Source organism: Dromiciops gliroides, chromosome 1 (assembly GCF_019393635.1).
Source record: "Dromiciops gliroides isolate mDroGli1 chromosome 1, mDroGli1.pri, whole genome shotgun sequence".
Classification (NCBI taxonomy): Eukaryota; Metazoa; Chordata; class Mammalia; order Microbiotheria; family Microbiotheriidae; genus Dromiciops; species Dromiciops gliroides.
Genome location: NC_057861.1, coordinates 675,150,157 through 675,173,158, shown reverse-complemented (window position 1 = coordinate 675,173,158; position 23,002 = coordinate 675,150,157). Strand labels below are relative to the sequence as shown.

General features: G+C 37.6%; 1 protein-coding gene across 2 annotated transcripts in view; it reads right to left on the bottom strand.

The window, feature by feature from the left end:
- Nucleotides 1-23,002, bottom strand: part of RBM6 (RNA binding motif protein 6) — a 101,313-nt gene that overhangs the window by 12,857 nt on the left and 65,454 nt on the right. Inside the window, exons 1-7 of one of the 2 annotated variants that reach the window (XM_043965290.1) lie at nt 10,995-11,066; nt 10,044-10,118; nt 5,910-5,970; nt 5,075-5,374; nt 3,524-3,684; nt 2,015-2,112; nt 130-172 (exon numbers count right to left, since the gene is read on the bottom strand). In XM_043965290.1, the coding sequence (XP_043821225.1) occupies nt 130-172; nt 2,015-2,112; nt 3,524-3,684; nt 5,075-5,374; nt 5,910-5,970; nt 10,044-10,118; nt 10,995-11,051 (795 nt within the window). In that variant the 5' untranslated portion in view covers nt 11,052-11,066. Of the gene's footprint in view, nt 1-129; nt 173-2,014; nt 2,113-3,523; nt 3,685-5,074; nt 5,375-5,909; nt 5,971-10,043; nt 10,119-10,994; nt 11,067-23,002 lie in introns of those variants that run through there. The other variant, XM_043965280.1, reaches the window with a different exon arrangement.

The window sequence follows — 23,002 nt, the reverse complement described above, 5'->3', positions numbered from 1 at the left end:
TTTAAGGCGACCACACATGTAGATTTTAAACATCACATTTTAGAAATGAGGCCTTTATCAGAAACACTAAGCCTGAGGATTTTTAATACCACATCCTCCAACCTCCAAACAGTATCTGCTCAAGCCTACCTGGTTATAGTGCATATTGTCAGAGTGATCTCCAGAATCATTTCTGCAAAATGAGAAACAAAATACACCCAAGTTAACATATATTATCTATAACTTTTCATACTACTATTATCACAAAAGTGTAGTAGGTTCTGTACTTTTGCAGTACTGACACTTCTATTCATACCACTGCAATAAAAATGAGCTCTCTTCCCATTTTACAGATGGGGAAATAGATCTAGAGACTGCTATTGTTGAATAGGTGACCTTAGAGAAGTATAAGCAGTTCTGTCTAAATGGAATCTTATATATAACTGAGCCACAGAACATATTATAGTAATTCCTGATCTCCCATCTAGGGAATTAGTTCACATCCCTACATTAGAGGTTTAATTTTTTCAAAACGATACTAGGGGCACCTAGGTGGCACAGTGGATAGAGCACCAGCCCTGGATTCAGGAGGACCTGAGTTCAAATCCAGCCTCAGACACTTAACACTTACTAGCTGTGTGACCTTGAGCAAGTCACTTAATCATAACTGCCCAGTAAAAAACAAACAAACAAACAAAACGATACTAGAAAAGGACTTTATTGTTAGAAAATAATTTCTGGGGCAGCTAGATGGCCCAGTGGATAGAGCACTGGCCCTGGAGTCAGGAGGACCTGAGTTTAAATCCGGCCTCAGACACTCAACACTTACCGGCTGTGTGATCCTGGGCAAGTCACTTAACCCCAATTGCCTCACCAAAAAAAAAAAAAAAAAGAAAGAAAGAAAAAAGAAAATAATTTCTAAGGGCAGCTAGGTGGCACAATGGATAAAGCACCAACCCTGGAATCAGCAGGACCTGAGTTCAAATCCAGATTCAGACACTTGACACTTACTAGCTGTGGGACCCTGGGCAAGTCACTTAACCCTCCTTGCTCTGGGAAAAAACAAACAAACAAACAAAACAATTTCTAGCAAAGATGTAAAGCAAGGTGTTTAAATCCTTTGTAGAAGCTCAAGACCTAATAGAATTTATACACCCACTGCTCTACCAAAACCTAGCTGTGAAAGAAGTTTGGGGGAAAGGACAGGCCCCAGGAACAAAAAGAAAGATTATAAGTCAGGGGAAGTGTCGACTGGACATAGAAGAAACAAAAGATGAGTCGTTAAAGGAAGTAAAGAAAGATTAGGTGAAGTTCCATTTACACCCCACCAAAGACTAGTATGCTAAGACTTCTTTTACTTTGGAACTCTCTCCTCTTCTTATTTTATGTGCATGTCTATTATCTTATAGTTACTAACAAGAACAAAAAAATCTGAAGAAGGGCCATGTGTTTCAGAGATGGCAGGGAAAGGGTAATAATTTCTCTTTCCTCAGGTGATCTGAGTGAAAAGAACCCCAAAGCGAAAGCACAGAATTTTGGTGGTGATGGTGATAGTGACAGTAGATCTAGGGAGTAGGGCATTTAAGCTCTCAAGTCAATGAGAGAAAAATAAGTGACATATAGAAGCATCTTTGGGGTTTTCTATCACATCTCCTACAGCACTATGAATGAGAAAGCATGAAATGGAGACCGTCCACTACTTTTAGGTTAAAAGCAGTCAATGGCATTCCCTGTTACCCAGGGATAGGTTGAAGCTTAAGAGTTGGGAAATGGGATTCTTGGGATCGATCCATTTGGAATCCTCAGCTGAAAATTAAGCTGCAGTTGTAAAGTACAGAGCCACAAATACACAATATGTGCTGGTGTCTTACCCAAAGCTGCTAGACAGTTAAGTGGGAAAGAAAAGCTACCATTACTCTTGAAGAAAAGAATAAGCACTTTAAAAAAAAAAGAAAAGAAAAGAAAAGTGAAGGTGCTAGCAGGTAACAGGCCAGGGCTCAGGACTAGGGAAATCTTGCTCCATAGTCTAGGTTACCTTCGTTTTCCTGTAGCAAGATTCACTGCCACCATCTTTCCATCAATACTGAATGGGGGATCCAGGTTCTGTAGAATCTTCACTACACGAAGAGCTTCCTAGAAAACCAGAAAGAGACTGTAAACCAAAGAAAGAAAGGGTCTGGGTCCTCTGGAATAGAACCTAATATTCACCATCAAAATTGGGAAAATTCTGTTAAATTGGTTAAATGTTTCTTAACTATATGTTTCTAAACTTGGGTTCTTAATCATATTTCAAATGGAAAGAGGCATAAGCCTTCCAAGAGTACAGGTCAGAATAATGGCTACAATTTCTACCCTGATCATATGCATCAGAGAGCATGTCTGTTCTGTTCTCTTCAGTTATCAGTTGACATCAATACTTTGTGATTCTGGAGCAACAAAGTGAACAGAAAGGCTCATTATTTTATTCTGGGTTCTTATTACAGTTTTTCACTTAGATACTAGGGGAAAAAACTGCACTGAAAAACAAATCTTACAATACCAATTGTACTGCAAAAAGATGAACAATGTCAAAAGCATCGTCTGTTTGTATCCCATCAACTACCCAATGTTTCATGCTAAAACCCTGTGCTCACTGAATATGGGTCAATCATCTTTTATCACATAGCAGAAGAAAGAAAAGCTACCACTACTAATCACTATCATTATCCAAATGAACACGGAGGGCTTGGATAAGGTACAAATTCTATCTTACATATGGGGAAAGTCAATGTTTAGTTCACTTGCCAAAAACCACAAATCAAAACAACAGTGATCTGGGAAAATAATTCTCCTTAGGAGTCCTATCCTTCAGTGCCTTCATATTTCCTCATTTCTCCCCAGCTATACTATTCTGGGAAATCTCTGACTAGTTATTGAGAAAATCTCATCATCCTGCAAGACCCCATCAGCCTTGGGACTGGACCTCATCCCCACCCTTCATTCCTCAGACTGTAGATGGAGCCATGAACTCTGAACTCTCCATTTAAGGGGAGAGCTAAGCTCAGATATTTCCTCATTTTTCTCATGGGCTGCACTACTTTGGGAATTTTCTGACTTTTCCGTCATGCCCCATCCCCAACTCTACCTTCCTGACACCCATTTTTCAACTTCCTTTTGTGTGTTGTGTTTCCCCATTGTATTGTAAGTTCCTTGAGGGAAGGGAATGTCTTTCTTTTTTGTATGTGTGTCCCTAGCATTGGCATATAAGAGGCCCTTAATAAATGCTGACTGATTAATTCATTCACTCAACAGATACTTTCTTCTGCTTTGGGTACTCTGTAGTCACTGCTACAAGAAAAACTAAGAAACCCCTCCATCTTGGAGTTTCTATTTCTAGTCCATTAGTTTCTCATCTTAAAAAATAAACCCAATGAGCAGAAAGCAGAGGAAGTTGTGTGACCAAGACAACCCTCCAAGACTCCAAATGACAACTCCCCAAACTTCTTCATTGCTCTCACCTGCCACCCTCCTGCCTTCAACAACATCTAAGAGCAGGGCAACTCACCGAGTGAGAATCCAGATCAATGAAGCCATAGGTATGGCCCATGGGGCCAGTTCTATTCTTGATGATTCGGACATTGGCAGTAGAAAGTCTGACATAGGGCTCTAGGACTTCCACGATTACTTCCGGTGGAGTAGACCGATAAATTCGCTTAAGCATAATAGCTGGCAAGACCCAAAGGTGGCAGAAAGGGATGAGGAAAGGAAAAAAGACAAAGGTAAATCTGCAAAAGTGTAATTTAATACCTTGGTAGGTCCCTTACAAATATTATGTCCTTGGGTGGATTTTTTATCCTGCATGATGAATATCTTCTACTCAGCAACACTGGCTGCGTTCACAAGTTATGCTTTGAGAGGTACTATTACATAAGGAAACTGAAGCCCAGGAATAAGAAATTTTTGCCTAAGGCAGGGAGTCTTAAACATTCTGTGTTATGGACCCTTTTTGCAATCTGGGAAAATATACAGACCCCTCCTGAGAATCATGGTTTGTTGCCTACATTCATAATAGAAGGAAATGCTAAATTTCAGTTAGAGGTTAGTGAAAATAAAGGTGTTACTTTTTTTTGTTTGTTTGTTTGGTTGGGGTTTTTTGGTGAGACAGTTGGGGTTAAGTGACTTGCCCAGGGTCACACAGCTAGTAAGTGTTAAGTGTCTGAGGCTGGATTTGACCTCAGGCCCTCCTGAATCCAGAACCAGTACTCTATCCACTGCGCCACCTAGCTGCCCTGTCACTTTTTTTAAAACACAAGTTCATAAAACCTCTGAAGTCTACTGACAGAATCCTGAAGAGTCAGTGGATGTCTGGTAACTAATTGGAAGAACTAGGATTCAAATCTAGGTCTTTTGATTCCAAATCCATCAGTTTATACAGAGGCATTGTAAACAAGCAGCTGGTAGGCCAGTAGATAATATGCTGGGTCTGAAATCAGGAAGCCCCCAGTTCAAATCCAGCTTCAGAAGCTTATTAGCCCTAGGCATATCACTTAACTGTTACCTGACTCAGTTTTCTCATCTGTACAACTGGGGATGATAATGCGCACATCACAGGGCTGTTGAGAGGATCAGATGAGAGAATCTTTGTAAAAAGCATTTCACGGGGCAGCTAGGTAGCACAGTTGATAGCACTGGCCCTGGATTCAGGAAGACCTGAGTTCAAATCCGGCCTCAGATAATTAACACTTACTAGCTGTGTGACCCTGGGCAAGTCACTTACCCTCAACTGCCTCACCCCAAAAAAAAAAAAAAAAGGCACATAGTAAGGGTTACATAAAATGGCTATCCCCTCCTCTTGTAGGGGACAATTAGACCACACAATATCAGGATCCTACCTTGTTCTAAAAGTTCTATGTATAAAAGTGTAATTTTTAACAATTATATCAGAATATTCACAACTCTAGAAATAATATACTGTTTCTAGTATAATTCATGGGAAAGAAGAAAAAAGCTGGAAAATTCCCTGTCAACTTGTAAGTTAGAATTTTTTTCTTGGAAACATGTTTAAATCTAAATATATACAACTGTTAAACATAATGATAAATGTCTGGCATCTTACTTTTGCTCTCCCCATCCTGACGGGACTCTCCAGACCACTGTTCCTTGTCATTGTCTCTTCTGGTAGAAGTATCATGTCCTTCCCTTCGAGAAGGATACCTTTCTGAGTCCCTCCTTTGCTCCTGGCCTAAGCGTCTCTCTCTTCCTTCTTCCCGCTTTTTGGTCTCAGGTTCTTTGTCAGGTGGTGCCTGAGGATGGTTCTGTGGCTTTTCTGGTAGTGCTGCTGGCTGTGCTGGTGATTTCTGGGGCTCAGGGTAGGTAGCTAATTCTTGCTGAACCTTGGGAGTCTTGGTGTCTGTCACTAGGTAAAAGGACATACAATGAAATTTCTACTATCTGATTCAAAATTGCACGAGCCAGAATTCCTCTCTGGCAGCCTATACACAGTGATGTCTGAATGTTTTTAATACTATCTTCTGAATACTGCTCCTAAGCTCGTTCATGGCCCAGAAAGCAAATAAAGTCAACTTAATTCAACCAAGGTCAGATAAACCAACGCAACCTTCCAAGGAGAGAGAATTCGTTCTTATTTCTAATCTGAATATCAGGATTCCAGTCTACTTTCCTTACTACTATAGCCTCCCCAACACAGGATTAGTCATTAATTTAAACTGCAGTATGTAAAAACAGTTTGCTATTTTCAATGACTGTACTTTACATGGAGAGACGTTTGGGGTTTTGTTGGGAAGTTGCAATTCTGGAAAAAACCTAATGCATCAAAAAAAGTCTAACAATATACATAGTGAAGAGAGTTGAGTATACCCAGAAAAAGATTCTGAATTTAAACCCAAAACAAATGAATTGACATATAAATGAATGAATGAAAACACACCAACCTTCTCTTGGGCACTTGCAGTATGAGCAACATGAACGATACCCAACAGTGCTAACTTTACACTGCAAAGGAAAAGAGAAGAGATGAGCAAAAATTATCAATAAAAATATTTCAAGACCTGTCTGCACATCCTGAATGTTACAGAGCAGAATAAAATTAGATATTTTGCAGATATTCTTATGCTGATGCTACAAAAGACACAAGCCTAATCTGGTAATACTAAACTAAGTTCATTTCTAATGTCACGAGGACTCTTAAGAATTTCCTTCTGGGTTTGGAAAGGATGCTAATTGTCTACACCCACATTTAAAGAGATTATTTTCTGTATGTGTTAAGAAAGGGTAAACATTAAAATGAACTTTAAGATGGTTAATGCCTAGGATACTGTGAGACTCCAGAACAGTTACCACCCTTTGATGGTACTTAGAGCTAAATAGATACAGAATGAATTGAGATAGTGCCCCAGTTAGTCTCAGCCAGAACCAAACAGAGATGAAGCTAACATTACAACAATTACTTCTATGGGGCTAAGATAAAAACATACTTAGTGAAGGGGAGGTGAAGAATATAAACAGCTGATGCCTAGAATAGTTATTTAGGGCACATTTTTAGGGATATCCTGGAGGAACTGCAAGAAAACAGCATTAATACAATATAAAATAAACAGCTTCTATAGAGATCTTTACTTACTTCCTCTATTGATGCCAATGTAACTGGATTATCCCCATAAAATACATTAGGCATAGTTCTACAACATATTTCATTTTATCCCTTAAGAGTAAAAAGTGCAGAATACTACTATCAAGCAGGTAAATGCCTTTCTAGGTTGCTATGTAGGATAATCTAACCTCAGTTGATCATCAGAGTTTATGAACTTAGAGCTTAGAACAGGGATCAGAAAATTAGGCCTGGGTGATCCGGACTGTTTTCGTATGCCAGTGAGCTAATAATGTTTTTTATATTTCTAAATAAAATTTGATTGTATTAGAAAATGTAAAAACCATTCTTAGCTCTACAAAAAGTCAGCTTCAGTGGGTTGACCGTAGACTTACATCACAAAATGACAGAGTTGGAATACAGCTTGGGCAAACATCTAATTTAGTCTCATTTTACAGAAAAGGAAGTACTATGACTCCCCATACCCTGAGATGTAAATATTCTTGGGGAGAAAAAGTCCCTAAATTAACAATAGCTTGGGTCTGGGCATCTTATCCTATCTATCTATACTGTTTTGTTTTTTAAATTTACAGGATTAGGAAGCATACACCTAAAGTCTATGTATATTTTAGATGGGTCAAGACAATTGTTTTATCTTATTTTCTTTAAATAATAGTAAATTTTTTTTATTTAAAGTTTTGCGTTCCAAAGTCTATCCGTTCTTCCTTCCCTCCCCTCCTCCCTCCCTGAGATGATAAGCAATCACATATAGGTTAATACATGTGCAATTATGGAAAACATTACCACATTAGTCATTTTGTATAAGAAAACGAATAAAAGGAAAAAAAAAAGAAAAAGTGAAAAAATAGCATGCTTCAGTCTGTGTTCAATCAATATCAGTTTTTTCTTTGGAGGTGCATAGTATGCTTTATCATTAGTCCTTTGGGACTGTCTTGGATTATTGTATTGCTGAAAATAGTTAAATCATTCACAATTGTTCACCCAACAATGTTGCTGTCATATTGCACAACATTTTCTTGGTTCTGCTCACTTCACTATACATCAGTTCATATAAGTCTTTCCAGGCCTTTCTGAAATCATCCTGTTTATCATTTTTATAGCACAATAATATTCCATCACCATCATATACTATACCTTGTTTAGCCATTCTCCAATTGATGGACATTCTTTTGATTTCCAATTCTTAGCCACCACAAAAAGAACTGCTATAAATATTTTTGTACAAGTAAGTATTTTGGGAATTTCTTTGGGATATAAACCTAGCACTAGTATTGCTAGATCAAAGGGTATGCCACAGTTTTATAGCCCTTTAGGAACCATTCCAAATTGCTCTCCAGAATGGTTGGATCTGTTCACAACTCCACCAACACTGGATTAGCATCCCAGTTTTCCCACATCCTCTCCAACATCCAACATTTCGTTGGGTTTTTGTTTGTTTGTTTGTTTTTGGAGGGGGGCGGGTTGCAGGGCAATGAGGGTTAAGTGACTTTCTAGGGTCACACAGCTAGTAAGTGTCAAGTGTCTGAGGTCGAATTTGAACTCAGGTCCTCCTGACTCCAGGGCTGGTACTTTATCCACTGTGCCACCTAGGTGCCCCCTATTATTTTTTTTTCCACATTTTCCTTTTTTGTTAAATTTGCCATTCTGATAAGTGTGAGGTGGTACCTCAGAGTTGTTTTAATTTGCATTTCTCTGGATCAGTAGTGATTTAGATCATTTTTTTCATATGACTATAGATCGCTTTGATTTCTTTGTCTGAAAATTGCCTGTTCTGGCAGCTAGATGGTACAGTGGATAGATCACTGGCCCCGAAGTCAGGAGGACCTGAGTTCAAATACGACCTCAGACACTTGACACTTACTAGCTGTGTGACCCTGGGCAAGTCACTTAACCCCAAATGCCTCATCAAAAAAAATAATAATAATAAAAAGAAATTCTTTGGGGGCAGCTGGGTGGCACAGTGGATAAAGCACCAGCCCTGGATTCAGGAGGACCTGAGTTCAAATGCGGCCTCAGATACTTGACACTTACTAGCTGTGTGACCCTGGGCAAGTCACTTAACCCTCATTGCCCTGCCCCCCCCCCATTTAAATAAATAAAGAAAATTGCCTGTTCATATCCTTTGACCATTTATCAATTGGGGAATGACTTTTATTTTTATAAATTTGAGTCAGTTCTCTATATAGTTGAGAAATGAGGCCTTTATCAGAGATACTTGTTTCAAAAATTCTTTCCCAGTTTTCTGCTTTTCTTATGATCTTGGCTACATTAGTTTTGTTTGTACAAAAGCTTTTAAATTTTATATAATCAAAATTATCAATTTTATACTTTGTAAAGCTCTCTGTATCTTCTTTGGTCCTAAATTCTTCCTTTGTCCAAAAATCAGACAGATAAACCATTCCATGATCTCTTAATTTGTTTATGGTATCACCCTTTATGTATAAATCATGTACCCATTTAGGTCAAGTCAATTTTAACAGGTTTTTAAAGTCTGATTTTTAGACATCTTTTCATATCAAATTGGCAAGTTACGGTTCTATACCCAATTTAAAAATCTGAGTTTTTAACAACAGTATTTTTCAAAATGTGTGACACTAAAAAAAAATGTTTGGTCTAATAAAAAGGTTCCTTATTTTCCTGGAGATTGCATGGTATTAGAATATGAAGATATCATTTGAGACTAAGAACTTAGGAACCCAGGGAACATTTAAAAAGCACTAAATTAAGATTTAGGAAGCCTGGGTTTTAGTTCTGACTCTGCCTATATAGGCCAAGCTGAAGCAAGTAATTTCTGAAGGAGAGTCTTGGCTTCCTCCTTTTTCAAATGACTAGAAGGGGCAGCTAGGTAGCACAGTGGATAAAGCACTGGCCTTGGATTCAGGAGGACCTGAGTTCAAATCCAGCCTCAGACACTTAACACTTACTAGCTGTGTGACCCTGGGCAAGTCACTTAACCCTCATTGCCCTGCAAAAAAAAAAAAAAAAAAAAGAAAAGAAAAAAAAAGACTGGACTGGAAGAGATGATCCCTTATGGACATTTCCAGCTCTAGTATTCTATGATTTAAAATTCTATCCCCAGTCAGAAATCTACTGTTTCAGGCACCAATTCCTCTTCTTTTTATATGGGAAGATGAGTCTAAAAAAAGAGGTCATAAGTGACAGGGCTGGAATCACCATCAACAGAAAGGACATTTCATTTAAGACATCAAGAAATGTTAGTTTCCTGATCCTAAGGAAAAGAAGCAACATTCATCTCATGAACAAAGATCCAAGGAAATGGTCTCGTTTGGATTTTTCTCAACTTTATAATAACAAAAAGTAAGTTATGGGATAACTTTACATTCCAGCAGTGAACATAACCAGGCAGAGTTCCATTTTCTTGACTCTGGCATCTATGGACCTTTATTACCCCTTATTATTAGGAAAAGGAAAAGAGAAGAAATCTCTCAACACATACCCGTTTACAGTGCCAAAAATCCGGGCTTGGTGAATACTCTAGGGTCACCTCTTTGTCACAGATCTTTAAAGTTCCCTGTTGAGACAAATAGGTAAGTCATCAACATAAATGCCTTAGAAAATTGATCTCTTTTTTTTTTTAATTTGAGGACAGGGAGGCAAAGGAACCCTGTCACCAAAGTAAAGGATTTAATAAAGAAGAAGAAACTGGGTTCAGATATAAAATGAGTAAGTTGTTCAAGCTACTGTCCTTGGGCTACATAACCATGTAGATTTGTGCTTGGGAAAGAAAAGTATTTCCAACTTCTTGGAGAAAAGAGTCAAACTTCTTCTCAGGTCTGGATCTTTCCATTTGGGAGGCTGTGTTGGGGCAGCCTGCTACTCACTGGGCACATTCAGAGTGCCCTGATGAGTCCAAAGAAGGTACTTTGCTGAACTGAGGTCCAGTGCCATGAATGAGAAGCTATATCTTCTTTCTAGGGCATGGGGAGTTCAAGAGCCCACTCTGTTATCTTCCATTCCATGGCTAACTGGCCTCTAGTCAGAAAGGCAGTGAAGTGGTATTAAATTTTCCTTAGAAATGTAAGACACAAGCATAGGGAAACAAAAAAACATTACTGACCACAGTAAATTAAGGTGAAAGTTTTACAGTGGGTTACACCCTTCAAGCAGAAAACGACATCTGATGGTAGCATCACTCTGGCTTGGAGCCGGCAGAGTGAGTTCACCCTAAGTCCTAAGAGCAACACAGAAATCAATAGGAAATGTCTTTCCCTAAGGTTCAGTGCTACCATGAGCAGGGAAGACTAAAATGGTTTGTGGCAACAAAGTTCCCTCACCTCTGACATTGGGTAAGTCAGAATGTTTGTTTTGTGCCAGGAGAAACCAGGTACCCCTAAATAAAACAAGCTGCCAAACATTGAGAGATGCTAAGTGATAACTATCTCCTCACCATGAAAGCTTCTGCTTCGATTAATTGCCCTTGTGGGCCATTAACCCCAAGGTACATGCATTCTCAAGCACAGAGGGACCTCTCTACGTTCCATCAGATTTAGGCGTTAATTACAGTGTGCCCATTCAGTTGGACTCCATTTTTTGGCTTTGATCATAAAATCTGTCAGAGGATAGTCTTTCTTCCCACTTCTCAAACTGGAGTCAGTCCACACCAAAAATAGAGAATGAAGTGAAGATTACATGAAAACAAAAGAAATAAATTCCTTTCCACCTTCCACCCCCTTACTCCTCTAGATTTCCTATTTTAAGAAAGAATCAGGGACCTGAAAAGGAAAAAAATGTAAGTTTAAGATCATTTTTTAAAAAATCAATGACCTAATGCGTCTGAAAAGTTAGAGACTTATAGACGATTCCTAGGAATACCAGAGGAAACAAAAACCCCTACAACCGTGAGGCCACCATGCTTCCTTCCCTACATGGTAGTTAATTAACAACAATACATTTCAAGAGAGCTTTAAGGGCTAAAAACAACTTTTCTCAGGCAATATGAGAATTGCTGTCTTCAGTCTAGAGATGAGGAAATTCAAGCTGAGGAAGGTGAAGGAGTCAAACCCAGAATTCAAATACACAAAATCCATGCTTATGTTACTGGCACTGTGCTCCATTGCTATTGGCATTTTCTGCAGAAAGGGGCAGAGCACACACGGTCTGCCAGCTTTGTCGATGTGGGTAAAGGTAAAATGGGACCTTGCCAGACATGACAAATCCTACTCATCATAATTCAGACACTGGCTGGCGAACAGAGAACCAGTCTCTTGAACTGAGGGCAGACAAGTTAAGAGGCTTGAATTCACTTTTTTAAATTATCTTTAACACAACCATTTATTATCCACTTCAAGTTGAAATTTTAAAACAATATTAGAAGAAATGACTACAGTTTAATAGAGAAGACACCTTGTCTTTCCCTTTTAATTTAATCCTACATTTAGTATTCAACCCAGAAAAGACATAGAAGTAGGTATTGCTTTCATAACCCATGCTCATAACCAGAAAACCAGCTGGCTGACATTTATAGCAGGATTTAAAAAAAACAAAAAACACCCAACATTCTCAAGAGGTTCAAAAATATTCAGTACAGGCCTAGTAAGTAGCATCATCCCACATAAGAAGTGACGTTAACTCTAGCTCCTGATTTCACCACTTGGAAGCAACATATCATACATTCAAGCACTTCTAGTGTCAACTTGAGACTCCTGACATAATATCCTCATAAAATGTTGCTCTTCCTTTGGGTACCCCCCTTTCTTTAGGGCAAATCATCCCTTCTTGCCTAAGGGTCTGCACTGCATGTCAATACAATGAAAGTTCCTGTTCAATTCTAGACTGCAGAAACAAAGTTGTTTTTTGATCCCTATTTAAGAGTCTCCTGCAAGTTCTTCTCTCCCTTCCTTTTCTGACATATTGTTGGAAGAGGTTGTAGGGTCAAACAAATCACTGCCGGGATCCTTGAAAGTGTTAGTAGTTGCGGCAGCTAGGTGGCACAGTAGATAGAGCACCAACCCTGAATTCAGGAGGACCTGAGTTCAAATCTAGCCTCAGACACTTGACACTTACTAGCTGTGTTACCCTGGACAAGTCACTTAACCCTCATTGCCCAACCCCACCCCACCCCTCCAAAAAAGAAAGAAAAAAAGAGAAAGTGTTAGTAGTTGGAGTCATGAATAACAATTCAGAAAACCTGATTTAACAGACCCTGGCCTACCAGGCATTTTATCCACCAGAAGCTTCTATTAACCAATAAGCCTTCTGCATATTGTAAGCCCTGGTATACTAAGAACATTTGATTGCCATTATTACCTTCTCTAGGTTCAAATAAAGTAATGGGTCAAGGTTGTCTCTGGGGAGGTTTGATGAGAGGAACAAGACAGTTGCAGACAGAGAATTTAGTTGTAGGAGATGAACTAACATTAGAGCCATTCGCAAACAGTTTTTATATAATTCTTGGGGGGGGGGGGGCGCAATAAGGGTTAAGTGACTTGCCCAGGGTCACACAGCTAGTAAGTGTCAAGTGTCTGAGGCTGGATTTGAACTCAGGTCCTCCTGAATCCAGGGCCAGTGCTTTGTCCACTGCACCACCTAGCTGCCCCTTCTTATATAATTCTTCACCAAAACTAGGAACCATTTTCCACATCAACCCTCCCTATAAAGGAATGTTTGTTTCTTATTTGGCTTATAAATTCAACATCACATTTTAGATTTTTCTTAAGCAGATTTCAAGTTCTTAGTCTTAATACCGCAAAATTCTGACAAGTCTAAAAAAATAACTGATTGTTCAAGTACCACAACTGAATACAACAACAAACATTTTTATTAGTCATCTACTAAATATAGGATCTTTTGTATAGTTACAGGGAAATACAGAAATAAATAAGGCATAGTCCCTACCACAAACACATACAAAAAAGACTATAAGTACTTAAAAGGGATATAAAGCACTATGAAGATTCAAAGGACTCTACAATTATTTAATCTACAAGTCTGTAGTTTAAAGGGATGGGTGAATTCATAAGAGATTCATGAATAACGAACAACTGTGTTGAGCCACAAAAACTTTTCCCCTAGTCTGTAGTCTGATAAGACTAGACTACAAGCAAAAATGAACTTGGAAGGATGTCCACATTAGCAACTCAATATCTTTCCATTCCCAAAGCCTATAAGCAACTAGTTTCTCACTTAGCAAAGTGAGATACAATCACCTCTATTCAAATATAAAACCACAGAGCCTACAAGTGAGGCTGAATGAAGCTATGAAAGGCAGTGATGTCCCTGTACGGCAAGAAAAATCACCATTTTCTGTTCCAAGAACAATCAAGGACAGAGCTTGATTCTAAATACAGAAACTACATTTCCATTGTCTCTTTCAGCCCATTGCTACTGAGAACTGAATTAGAGCTAGAAGATGGTTGAGAAATCTTGTGGTCCAAACCCTTATCTTACATTTGATAGGAAATCATAACATAGCAATTTGCCCAAGGTCACACGAGTGAAAAGCCAGCATCAGAATACAGGTCCTCTGACTCCAAATCCAGTTTATTTCTTCTTTTTTTTTTTTCCTGCAGGGCAATGAGGGTTAAGTGACTTGCCCAGGGTCACACAGCTAGTAAGTGTCAAGTGTCTGAGGTCGCATTTGAACTCAGGTCCTCCTGAATCCAGGGCCAGTGCTCTATCCACTGTGCCACCTAGCTGCCCCACCCCCTTTCCAAATCCAGTTCATTTCACTGAGTTACAATAGAAAAAACTTCTGCTAGATTCTACATTATGCTCTATCTTACTTCTAGTGATAGTTCTAATTACCAATGAAATAATAAAAGTACAAACAAGATAATGAATATTACTCACGTTCCTGAATCACCTTAACGTTTAAAAATTCTTTTCCCACAATAAGCTTGTGAAATAGGTAGCAAAGGTGCTATCACCTCTATTCTATAAATGAGGCTCAAAGTTCACAATCATACAAATAATAAATGGACTTTAAACCAGTCCAAGTTCAGTTATGCCCTAGGCTACTGGACAATTCCCTCAAGGAAGATACAGGGCAAAGGCTGAAAAAAGACTCTTGTACAATTTGCTTACTTAAACCTGACCACAATATCCCACTGCAATAGCAGCATTTCTTTTTCTTTCTTTCCTTTTTTTTTTTTTTTTGCAGGGCAGTGAGGGTTAAGTGACTTGCCCAGGGTCACAAAGCTAGTAAGTGTCAAGTGTCTGGGGCCAGATTTGAACTCAGGTCCTCCTGAATCCAGGGCCAGTGCTTTATCCACTGTACAATCTAGCTACCCTAGTAGCAGCATTTCTTACCAAGAACACTGAGGCCATGAAACTCCAGGGTCATTCTTGAAAGAAAACAGAGACCTAAAAGATATGGAATGGGTATACAAAAAGTCTCAGAAATCAAATGTCTAGTTCTAATTAAACCACTGAGAGATCAATTCATTAATGGTTAGGTAACCAGTCCTAATTGGGAGGACAAAATCCTCCAATAAAAGGATATAATTTGTCCTTTGTCTTTGTTATGATATCTAAGTATTTTTGTCATTTTAAAAAAGGAAACATTACTCCATACTGTAAACAATGAACATACAGAAAGAACTTGTTGCTCCCAGAGGTAGAAGTTGAAAACATACATGTTAAACATTTTATTTAAAAACATGGTTGTTGATATTTTAAATTGATTCATTTATTACTTCGTTTGATAAGTTGTCATTCATATTTATAATACTGATCAAAAGTCTAGGATGTATAAAATGTCTTCATTTAATCTATTTAAGATCTCTTAAGTCTCACTAATGTCTTCATCAAATATATCTGGTCCACGGACATGGTTGACAAACTTGAAAAAGTATCATCATTAATTATCCTACCTGTTACATTAGCCTGATTAGTTTGGGCGGGATAGCAAACAAACAAGCAGGTCATCAGGAAAATGTATGATGATCTGACATGTGAGGCTGATATAATGGAACTACACTTTGTTGTCACTATCTAAAACACAAGTGTCTTAAAGTGTTATTTCCCTGTGCTTTCAAGTGCCCACCATATATACCTTGGATAGGTATGGTTAGGGAGAGAATTCTTTTTTTTTTGAAACAACTTTTAAATTTCACTTGAAATTAAATGTTATTTTTAAATGAACAAAAATGGATTTTCTCTCCTTCCCATCCATTTCCCCCCTCCCACAACCCCAGTCCAGTAGGGGTGGGTAGGTGGAGATAAAACCCTTGTAACAAATATGCAGAGTTAAACAAAACAAATTCCTCCACTGATTTATGTACCAAAAACCTTTTGCTTCATTCTTCACTTTGAGTCCATCATCTCTCTGTTGGGAGGTGGATACAATGCTTCATTATTGGTCCTCTCACTCTATTGATTACAGCTCTTAAGTTTTTCAAAGTTGTTTGTTTTTACAATGTTACTGTTACTGTATAAATTACTCATCATGTTCTACTTACTTCACTCTGCATCAGTTCATATAAGTCTTCTGAGTTTTTATTAAAATTTTCCCTTTCATCATTACTTATGGAATGATAGTATTCCATTATATTTATATACCATAATTTGTTCAGTCATTCCCCAAATCTTGGGCACTCCCCCTTGTTTCTAATCCTGATACTACAAAAATAACTTTTAGATACAGTTCCAAATTATTTTTCCAGAATGGCTGTACTAATTCACAGCTCTATCAACTGTGCATTAATGTTCTTCTTTTCCTGAAGCTCCACTAACATTTGTCATTTTTCTTTTTGGTCAGCTTTGCTAATTTTGATGAGTGTGACAGAACCTCAGGGTTATTTTAATTGCATTTTTCTAATGATTAATGATTTGGAGCATTTTTTCATATGAATATTGACAAGTTTGGATTTCTTCCTTTGAAAACTGTCTATTCATCAATTAGAGAATGGCTCTTAATTCTTGTAAATTAATTCTTGAAAGAGCCCCCTCAAAAATAAACACACAAATAAATAAATAAAATTTTAAAAAGGAAGAGTCCCCTTACATGAAATTGAAACCTTTTTTAGAGAAACTATACAAAGAAACTTGTAATGATCCCCTTCCCATTAATTTATTTCTAATTTTGGCTATATCAGTTTGGTTTTGTTTGTGTAAAAACTTAATTTTATGTACTCAAAATTGTCCATTTTATCTTCTGTACTCTATTCCTGGTTTCGTTATGGTTTCTTCCTCTATCAATAGATCAGAAAGATAATTTCTTTCTTGTTCCTCTAAACTATGATGCCACATTTTATGTCTAATTCGGGTAACTGCTTGGAATAGCTTGGAATATGGCATGAGGTGCTGAACTATATCTAGTTTCTGCAAGACTGTTGTCCAGTTTTCCTGGAACTATTTTTCAAACAGTAAGTCCTTACCCCAGTAGGTTGGGATATTTGAATTTATCAACCACTTGATAGCTAGGTTCAATTACTTCAGCATGCTGTAACATAATCTGTTCCACTGACCAATATCTCTATTTTTTAACCAGTACCAAATTGGTTTAATGATTAAGGCTTTGCGGTATAGTTTGAGATTTGGTACTGCTAGGCTCCTTTCTTTACATTTTTATTTTTCCCCTTGAAATTTTTGGCCTTTTGCTCTCCTGGATGAATTTCTTTAATACTTTTTTTTCTAGTTCTATAAAGCAATCATTTGATAGATTGGTATGGCATTGAATAAATAAAGTAGTATTGTTATTTTTATTATATTGGCTTGACCTACCCACAAGCTATTAATATTGCTCCATTTAGGTCTATATTTCCTTAAAGAGTAATTTTGTAGTTGTAATCATATAGTTCATGTGTTTGTTTTTCAAGGTAGATTCCAAATATTTTATAATATCCTGTAGTTACTCTGAAAGAATTTATCCTTTTATCTCCTTCTGTTGGGTTTCCTTGGCAATATAAAGAAATGCTGATGATTTATGTGGATTTAATTTATATCATGCAACTTTGCTAAAGTTACTATTTCAAATATTTTTCATTGACTATAGTTTTCTACATCATATTACCTGCAAAAATACCCAAACTATTTCTTTTTCTTGTCATTATAGTTAGCATTTATGGCCTATACCATAGAGTCACAACAATGAACACTTTTGCTATTTTACTAGGGCAAGAATCCTTAACCAAAAAAGGGCAAAAAGCAATTACAAAAGATAAAATTGTGATTATATGAAAATATTTTGCAGGAATAAAATTAAATAAACCAAGATAAGAAGATGGGGAAAGGGGGACACCTGTATCAATTATCTGTGAGGACCACAAAATAAATGCAAAGAACAACAATTAAAAAAATGAAAATGAATGTTGTAAAGTTATAACAACCAATGGCCACCGAAAAGAGAGATATGAAAAGAGTTATCTCCTCCTTATTTGCAGAGGGAAGGGCAAGCTGAATGTGCAACACTGCATATAATATCAGGCCTTTTAGATGTTATTTAATTTTGCTGAACTTTTCCCTCTTTCTTATTCTTTGTTTTAAAGGATAGGTCCAGGGAGGATAGAGGGTTACAATGGTAAATGGAGAGGAAGAAAAAGCAAAAGTTATCAACAAAATATTTTTTAACCATGCATCATGTATCTATTTGACAAAGACCCAGAATCAGTGTTTCAAAATCTTAAGCTTATCAGAGGTCACCTGCCTTACCTGAATCATGATTCACATTAAGAATGTGAATTAAAAAAAAAAAAAGAATATGAATTAAGCAAGTAGTTCTCCCATTCTATACCTGACTACCTCCCAGCAATAAAAAACTCACTATCTACCAGAGTAGCCCATTCCATTTTTAGAATAGTTGCATTATTACCAAGTTTCTCTTCATATTTCTGTTTTGGGGTTTTTTTGTGGGGCAATGGGGGTTAAGTGACTTGCCCAGGGTCACACAGCTAGTTAAGTGCTCCTATGAGGGGCAGCTAGGTGGTGCAGTGGATAAAGCACTGGTCCTGGATTCAGGAGTACCTGAGTTCAAATTTGGCCTCAGACACTTGACACTTAACTAGCTGTGTGACCCTGGGCAAGTCACTTAACCTCAATTGCCTCACTAAAAAAACGAAAACAAAAACAAAACAAACAAACAAAAAATGTCTCCCTATAACTTTTAGCAGAAGAAAATAAGCCTTTTCTTTCAATAAAAACCTCTACAAATGGATGCCACTAGGTGGCGCAGTGGATAGAGCTCTGGGCCTAGAGGCAGAAAGACCAGGGTTCAAATCTGACCTCAGACACTCCCTACCTGTGTGACCCTGCGGAAGTCACTTAATTCCTGCCTACATAAAATTGGAGATAGAAATGCCAAACCACTCCAATATCTTTGCCAAGAAAGCCCCATAGACAGTTGGTCCATGGGATCATGAAGAGTCTGACATGACTAAACAAATGATGTTTAATAAAAATCCGACAAATATGTTAATATGGTGATCATACATTACCATTAACCAACACCCCCGCTCCCATGAAGAGTGTTCTCCTCTATGGATTAAATAACTGTCAATTCCTTCAATTGCTTCTGGTAAGGCGTAGCTTTATGTCCTTTCATTACTTTGGCTCTGCTCCTCTAGACCTGCTCTAGCTGCTTTTCAACTCCATTCCTCATCCTCCACAAAGCCATTAGTTTCCTGAGTAGGAAAAATCATACCTGCATTTTGACAAGCAGTGTGAAAGATGTACTAGAGTAGGAAGAGGATTGGGGGACAGCAAAACATTCAGCAAACTTTGCAATTGTACTTAGTTGGGGTGGGCTTTAAACAACTTAGGTAGTTGATTTTTTAAACTTATTTTGGAATTTTCATCTGGTTCTATTAGATTTCACCCCATTAGATGTAATCTGTTGTTCTTGTCTTTCAAGATGTTTTGGGATCCTGATTCTGTCATTCAACATATTAGTTATCATTCATAGTTTCATGTCATTCCCAAATTTGATGAACATGTTATTATGTTTTCTAAGTCACTGATTTAAAAAAAAAAAGTCAATAGAACAAGGGCAAGGCCTTGGTACACTTAAAAAAAAAAAAGATCTGGGGGCAGCTAGGTGGCACAGTGGATAGAGCACTGGCCCTGGACTCAGGAGGACCTGAGTTCGGATCCAGCCTCAGACACTTGACACTTACTAGCTGTGTGACCCTGGGCAAGTCACTTAATCCCAACTGCCTCACCAAAAAAAACCCATTATTATCCAGTCCATATCTCTCCACCTTGACTATGAAGCTATCATAAAAAACCTGTATTATTTATATTAAGAAACGTATTAATTGCCTTGTTAAAATCTAGAGAACCACTATCTTTGTAGCTAGGTGGAACAGTGTATAAAATGTTGGGTCTGGAGTCAGGAACATATTAATCTTCATGAGTCCAATCCAGCTTCAGACACTTACTATCTGTGTGATCTTGGGTAAGTCACTTAACCCTGTTTGCCTCAGTTTCTCCATTTGTAAAATGAGCAGGAGAAGGAAATAGCAAACCACTCCAGTAACTTTGCCAAGAAAACCCCAAAGTGGGTCATGAAAAATCTGAAACAACTGAACAACAACAAAGGAGAAAATAAGGTTACTCTTAATGAATCTATGCTGGCTCATAAACATTCTTCCTTTCAGGGTTGACATTGCTTTAATTTTAAAATTTTGCCAGGAATTGACATCAAGTTCACCAACCTACAGTTTGAAGTATCTACCTTCTTAACTTTTAAAAAAAGAAAATCTAAATATAGCCTCACATCTCTAGTCCTTTGACCTCTCCTGTTCTTCATGATTCCAGAGATGTTACTCATTCCCTTCAAGAATGTTCAGACTCCATAAAGAACAGAAATACACACTGAGAAAAGACAGAAGACAAAAGCATCACCAGAGAGGTTCAACTTTTTATTCTATCTGGTCATTACACGCTGTAACAAAGTTGAGGTAGGATGATAATAGGACTAAGGAGTAAGAACAAAACTTCTCCCATAACCCCCGTACCTTCCCTTTCTACATGAACTATTCTTTTTTTTTTTTTTTTTAAGTGAGGCAATTGGAGTTAGGTGACTTGCCCAGGGTCACACAGCTAGTAAGTGTGTGTTAAGTGTCTGAGGCCAGATTTGAACTCAGGTACTCCTGATTCCAGGGCCATGAACTATTCTTCATCTTTGTACAAAAGCATCTGGCACAGTAGGGGTCTATTTGTAAAAATAGGGTTTTTAAGAGATTCTATGCTTCTAATGGCCAAAAAAACAAGAACCCTAAGAAAGCTAAAAGGAGCAGGAAAGAGGAATAAAAGGGAAATAACGTGCCCTCCCCGCAACCCCCAGCTCCACCTCCCAAGTGGAGAAAAAAACAAGGCTATCTTTTGTTTAGTGGTTCTGTGTATCATTTCCATGTTTTCTATTTAGATGGGTACTTCTTGGCATAAGGACTGAATTGCCCTCTGTCCTTTAAAGTCACCAAGTATGGTCAAACTCTAATATATAATACCTGAGGCCTTCGATGAGAAAAGAAAGGATGGGAATATCTTCCCCGGGGCCCTGAAACTAAGTATATCAGTATCTAATATGTCTTGATTATCATACTAGAGGATGCTTTCCCTGGCAAGGTGAAGTTTAGAAATTTCTTTTTTCTAAATATCCTTTAACAATATTTATGAAGGAAGGGATATCCAAGAGAGTCACACCATATTCCTGAAAGCCTCTTGAACAGTTAATTGGCACTTACTGAATACCTACACTGTGCTGGACACCTTACAAAAAAATCCACTTACCAGTACAATGACAAAGTAGAGATCAAATGAGATTGTATATGTGTGAAGTGCTACAAAACTGAAGGTGTGATAGAAATGTGAGTTATCCTGGTTGTGCTAGCACACAATTCCTACTCTTATAGAACTGGCCATCCAGTCAGGGGATAAAACACCATCAGGGACAGCAGTAACACACAGCATTTAGTACCCAGATGCCACAGAAAATTAAAAAACACAGTGTCACTTGATTTTGGAGAGGAAAGGTCACTACTAACTGAAGGGTAGCAAGGAAGATTTCCTAGAAGAGCTGGCATTTGAGGTGAGCTTTAAAGGATGGATAAGGAATTAAAAGGTGAATAGAAGAAACAAGAGCATTCAAAGGGAGGAAAACAATGTGAGCAAAGGCCTGTAGGAGTGACAACAGGGAGGTGTTCAGTAGAAACAAAATAATCCTGTTCGGCTTAAGTACAAACTGTGTGAATGAGAGTAGTCTGAAACATGACTAGATAGGTAGAGGGATATCAGATTGTTTTTTACCCAATTCTATCCCATGTGGGTTTTTTTCCTTATTCTTTTTTTTTTCAGGCAAAAGCCTGAAAATTGTTTATTTTTTGTTGTTTTAAGGGGGTTTTTTGGGTAACAGAATTTTTGTCATTTAGATTTATATCTCCAAATTCCAGTAAACCAAATCTTTCCAGAACCTTTTAATTATTTTTATACATTTTCATTAGAAGATGGGGATTAAAAAAAACAACTACCACCAGAAAAAAAGTTGTTTTTTTTTTTAAAAAAGCTAGTAGTTTGCTTCACTGAGGTCTTCTATCCTGATTTTAACCACAAATATAAAGTGTTTTGTTCTGAAGGAAGAAGCATCTGGATGGATTTATCTGGATGGGAATTTCCTCAGCTAAGTAAACAAAAGGCCTTGAGAAAAGAAGTCTAAACAGAAGCATCCTGTTTTCTGAATATACCCTGATCCTACACTCATTTTGGCCATGAGCTATTAAAATATAAGTAATATATTTTTGGTTAAGTTGATTATACAATTAAGCAATTTTATAAGCAAAAATGCTGAAAAATGGGTAGCTCTCTTTAATTACACAGACTAATTTCCGGTTTCGTTTTTGGTAGTAATCTTTACCAGGACTCTATTCAGTGGACACTAGCAATTTGCCAGCCAAAAACACAAGGCAGATTTGTTTTGTTTTGAAGATAACTGGCTTTGTGAGTACATATTCCCCAGGTTCTATAATCAATTTGAAGCAAAATTTTAATCCAAGACCCCTCTTTACTTTACAGAGGAAAATGACCATTCAACTCATTCTAAATTGCAAGTCAAGTGAATTCCTGGAAGGTTTAGGAAGTCAAAGCTTAATCAAGGTTAAACCAGTCCAGAATTCAGTTGTCCCCACTATTTCTAATCTAATCTAATCTCTGTCTCTCAATAAATAAATGAATGAATGAATGAATAAAAAATCAAGGCCTCCCAGTCTTGTTCAATTACAAAGAATTCTAAATATATCAAGGAGAGAAGACTGTGGTAAATAGGAGGCTGAAATACACTACTTTCACGAGTGGATACTGACAAACTCCATTACAAGAGAAATTTCCTAATAAGAGAATCTACAAGCCTCTGACAGGAGCTACTTTACTTCAAGCAATGTTTGGTAGAAGAAAATTCAAAATAAAATAAACTCACTGTAATTGCATCAAATATAGACTAACTTTGTATTTGCTTTGTTACCAAAA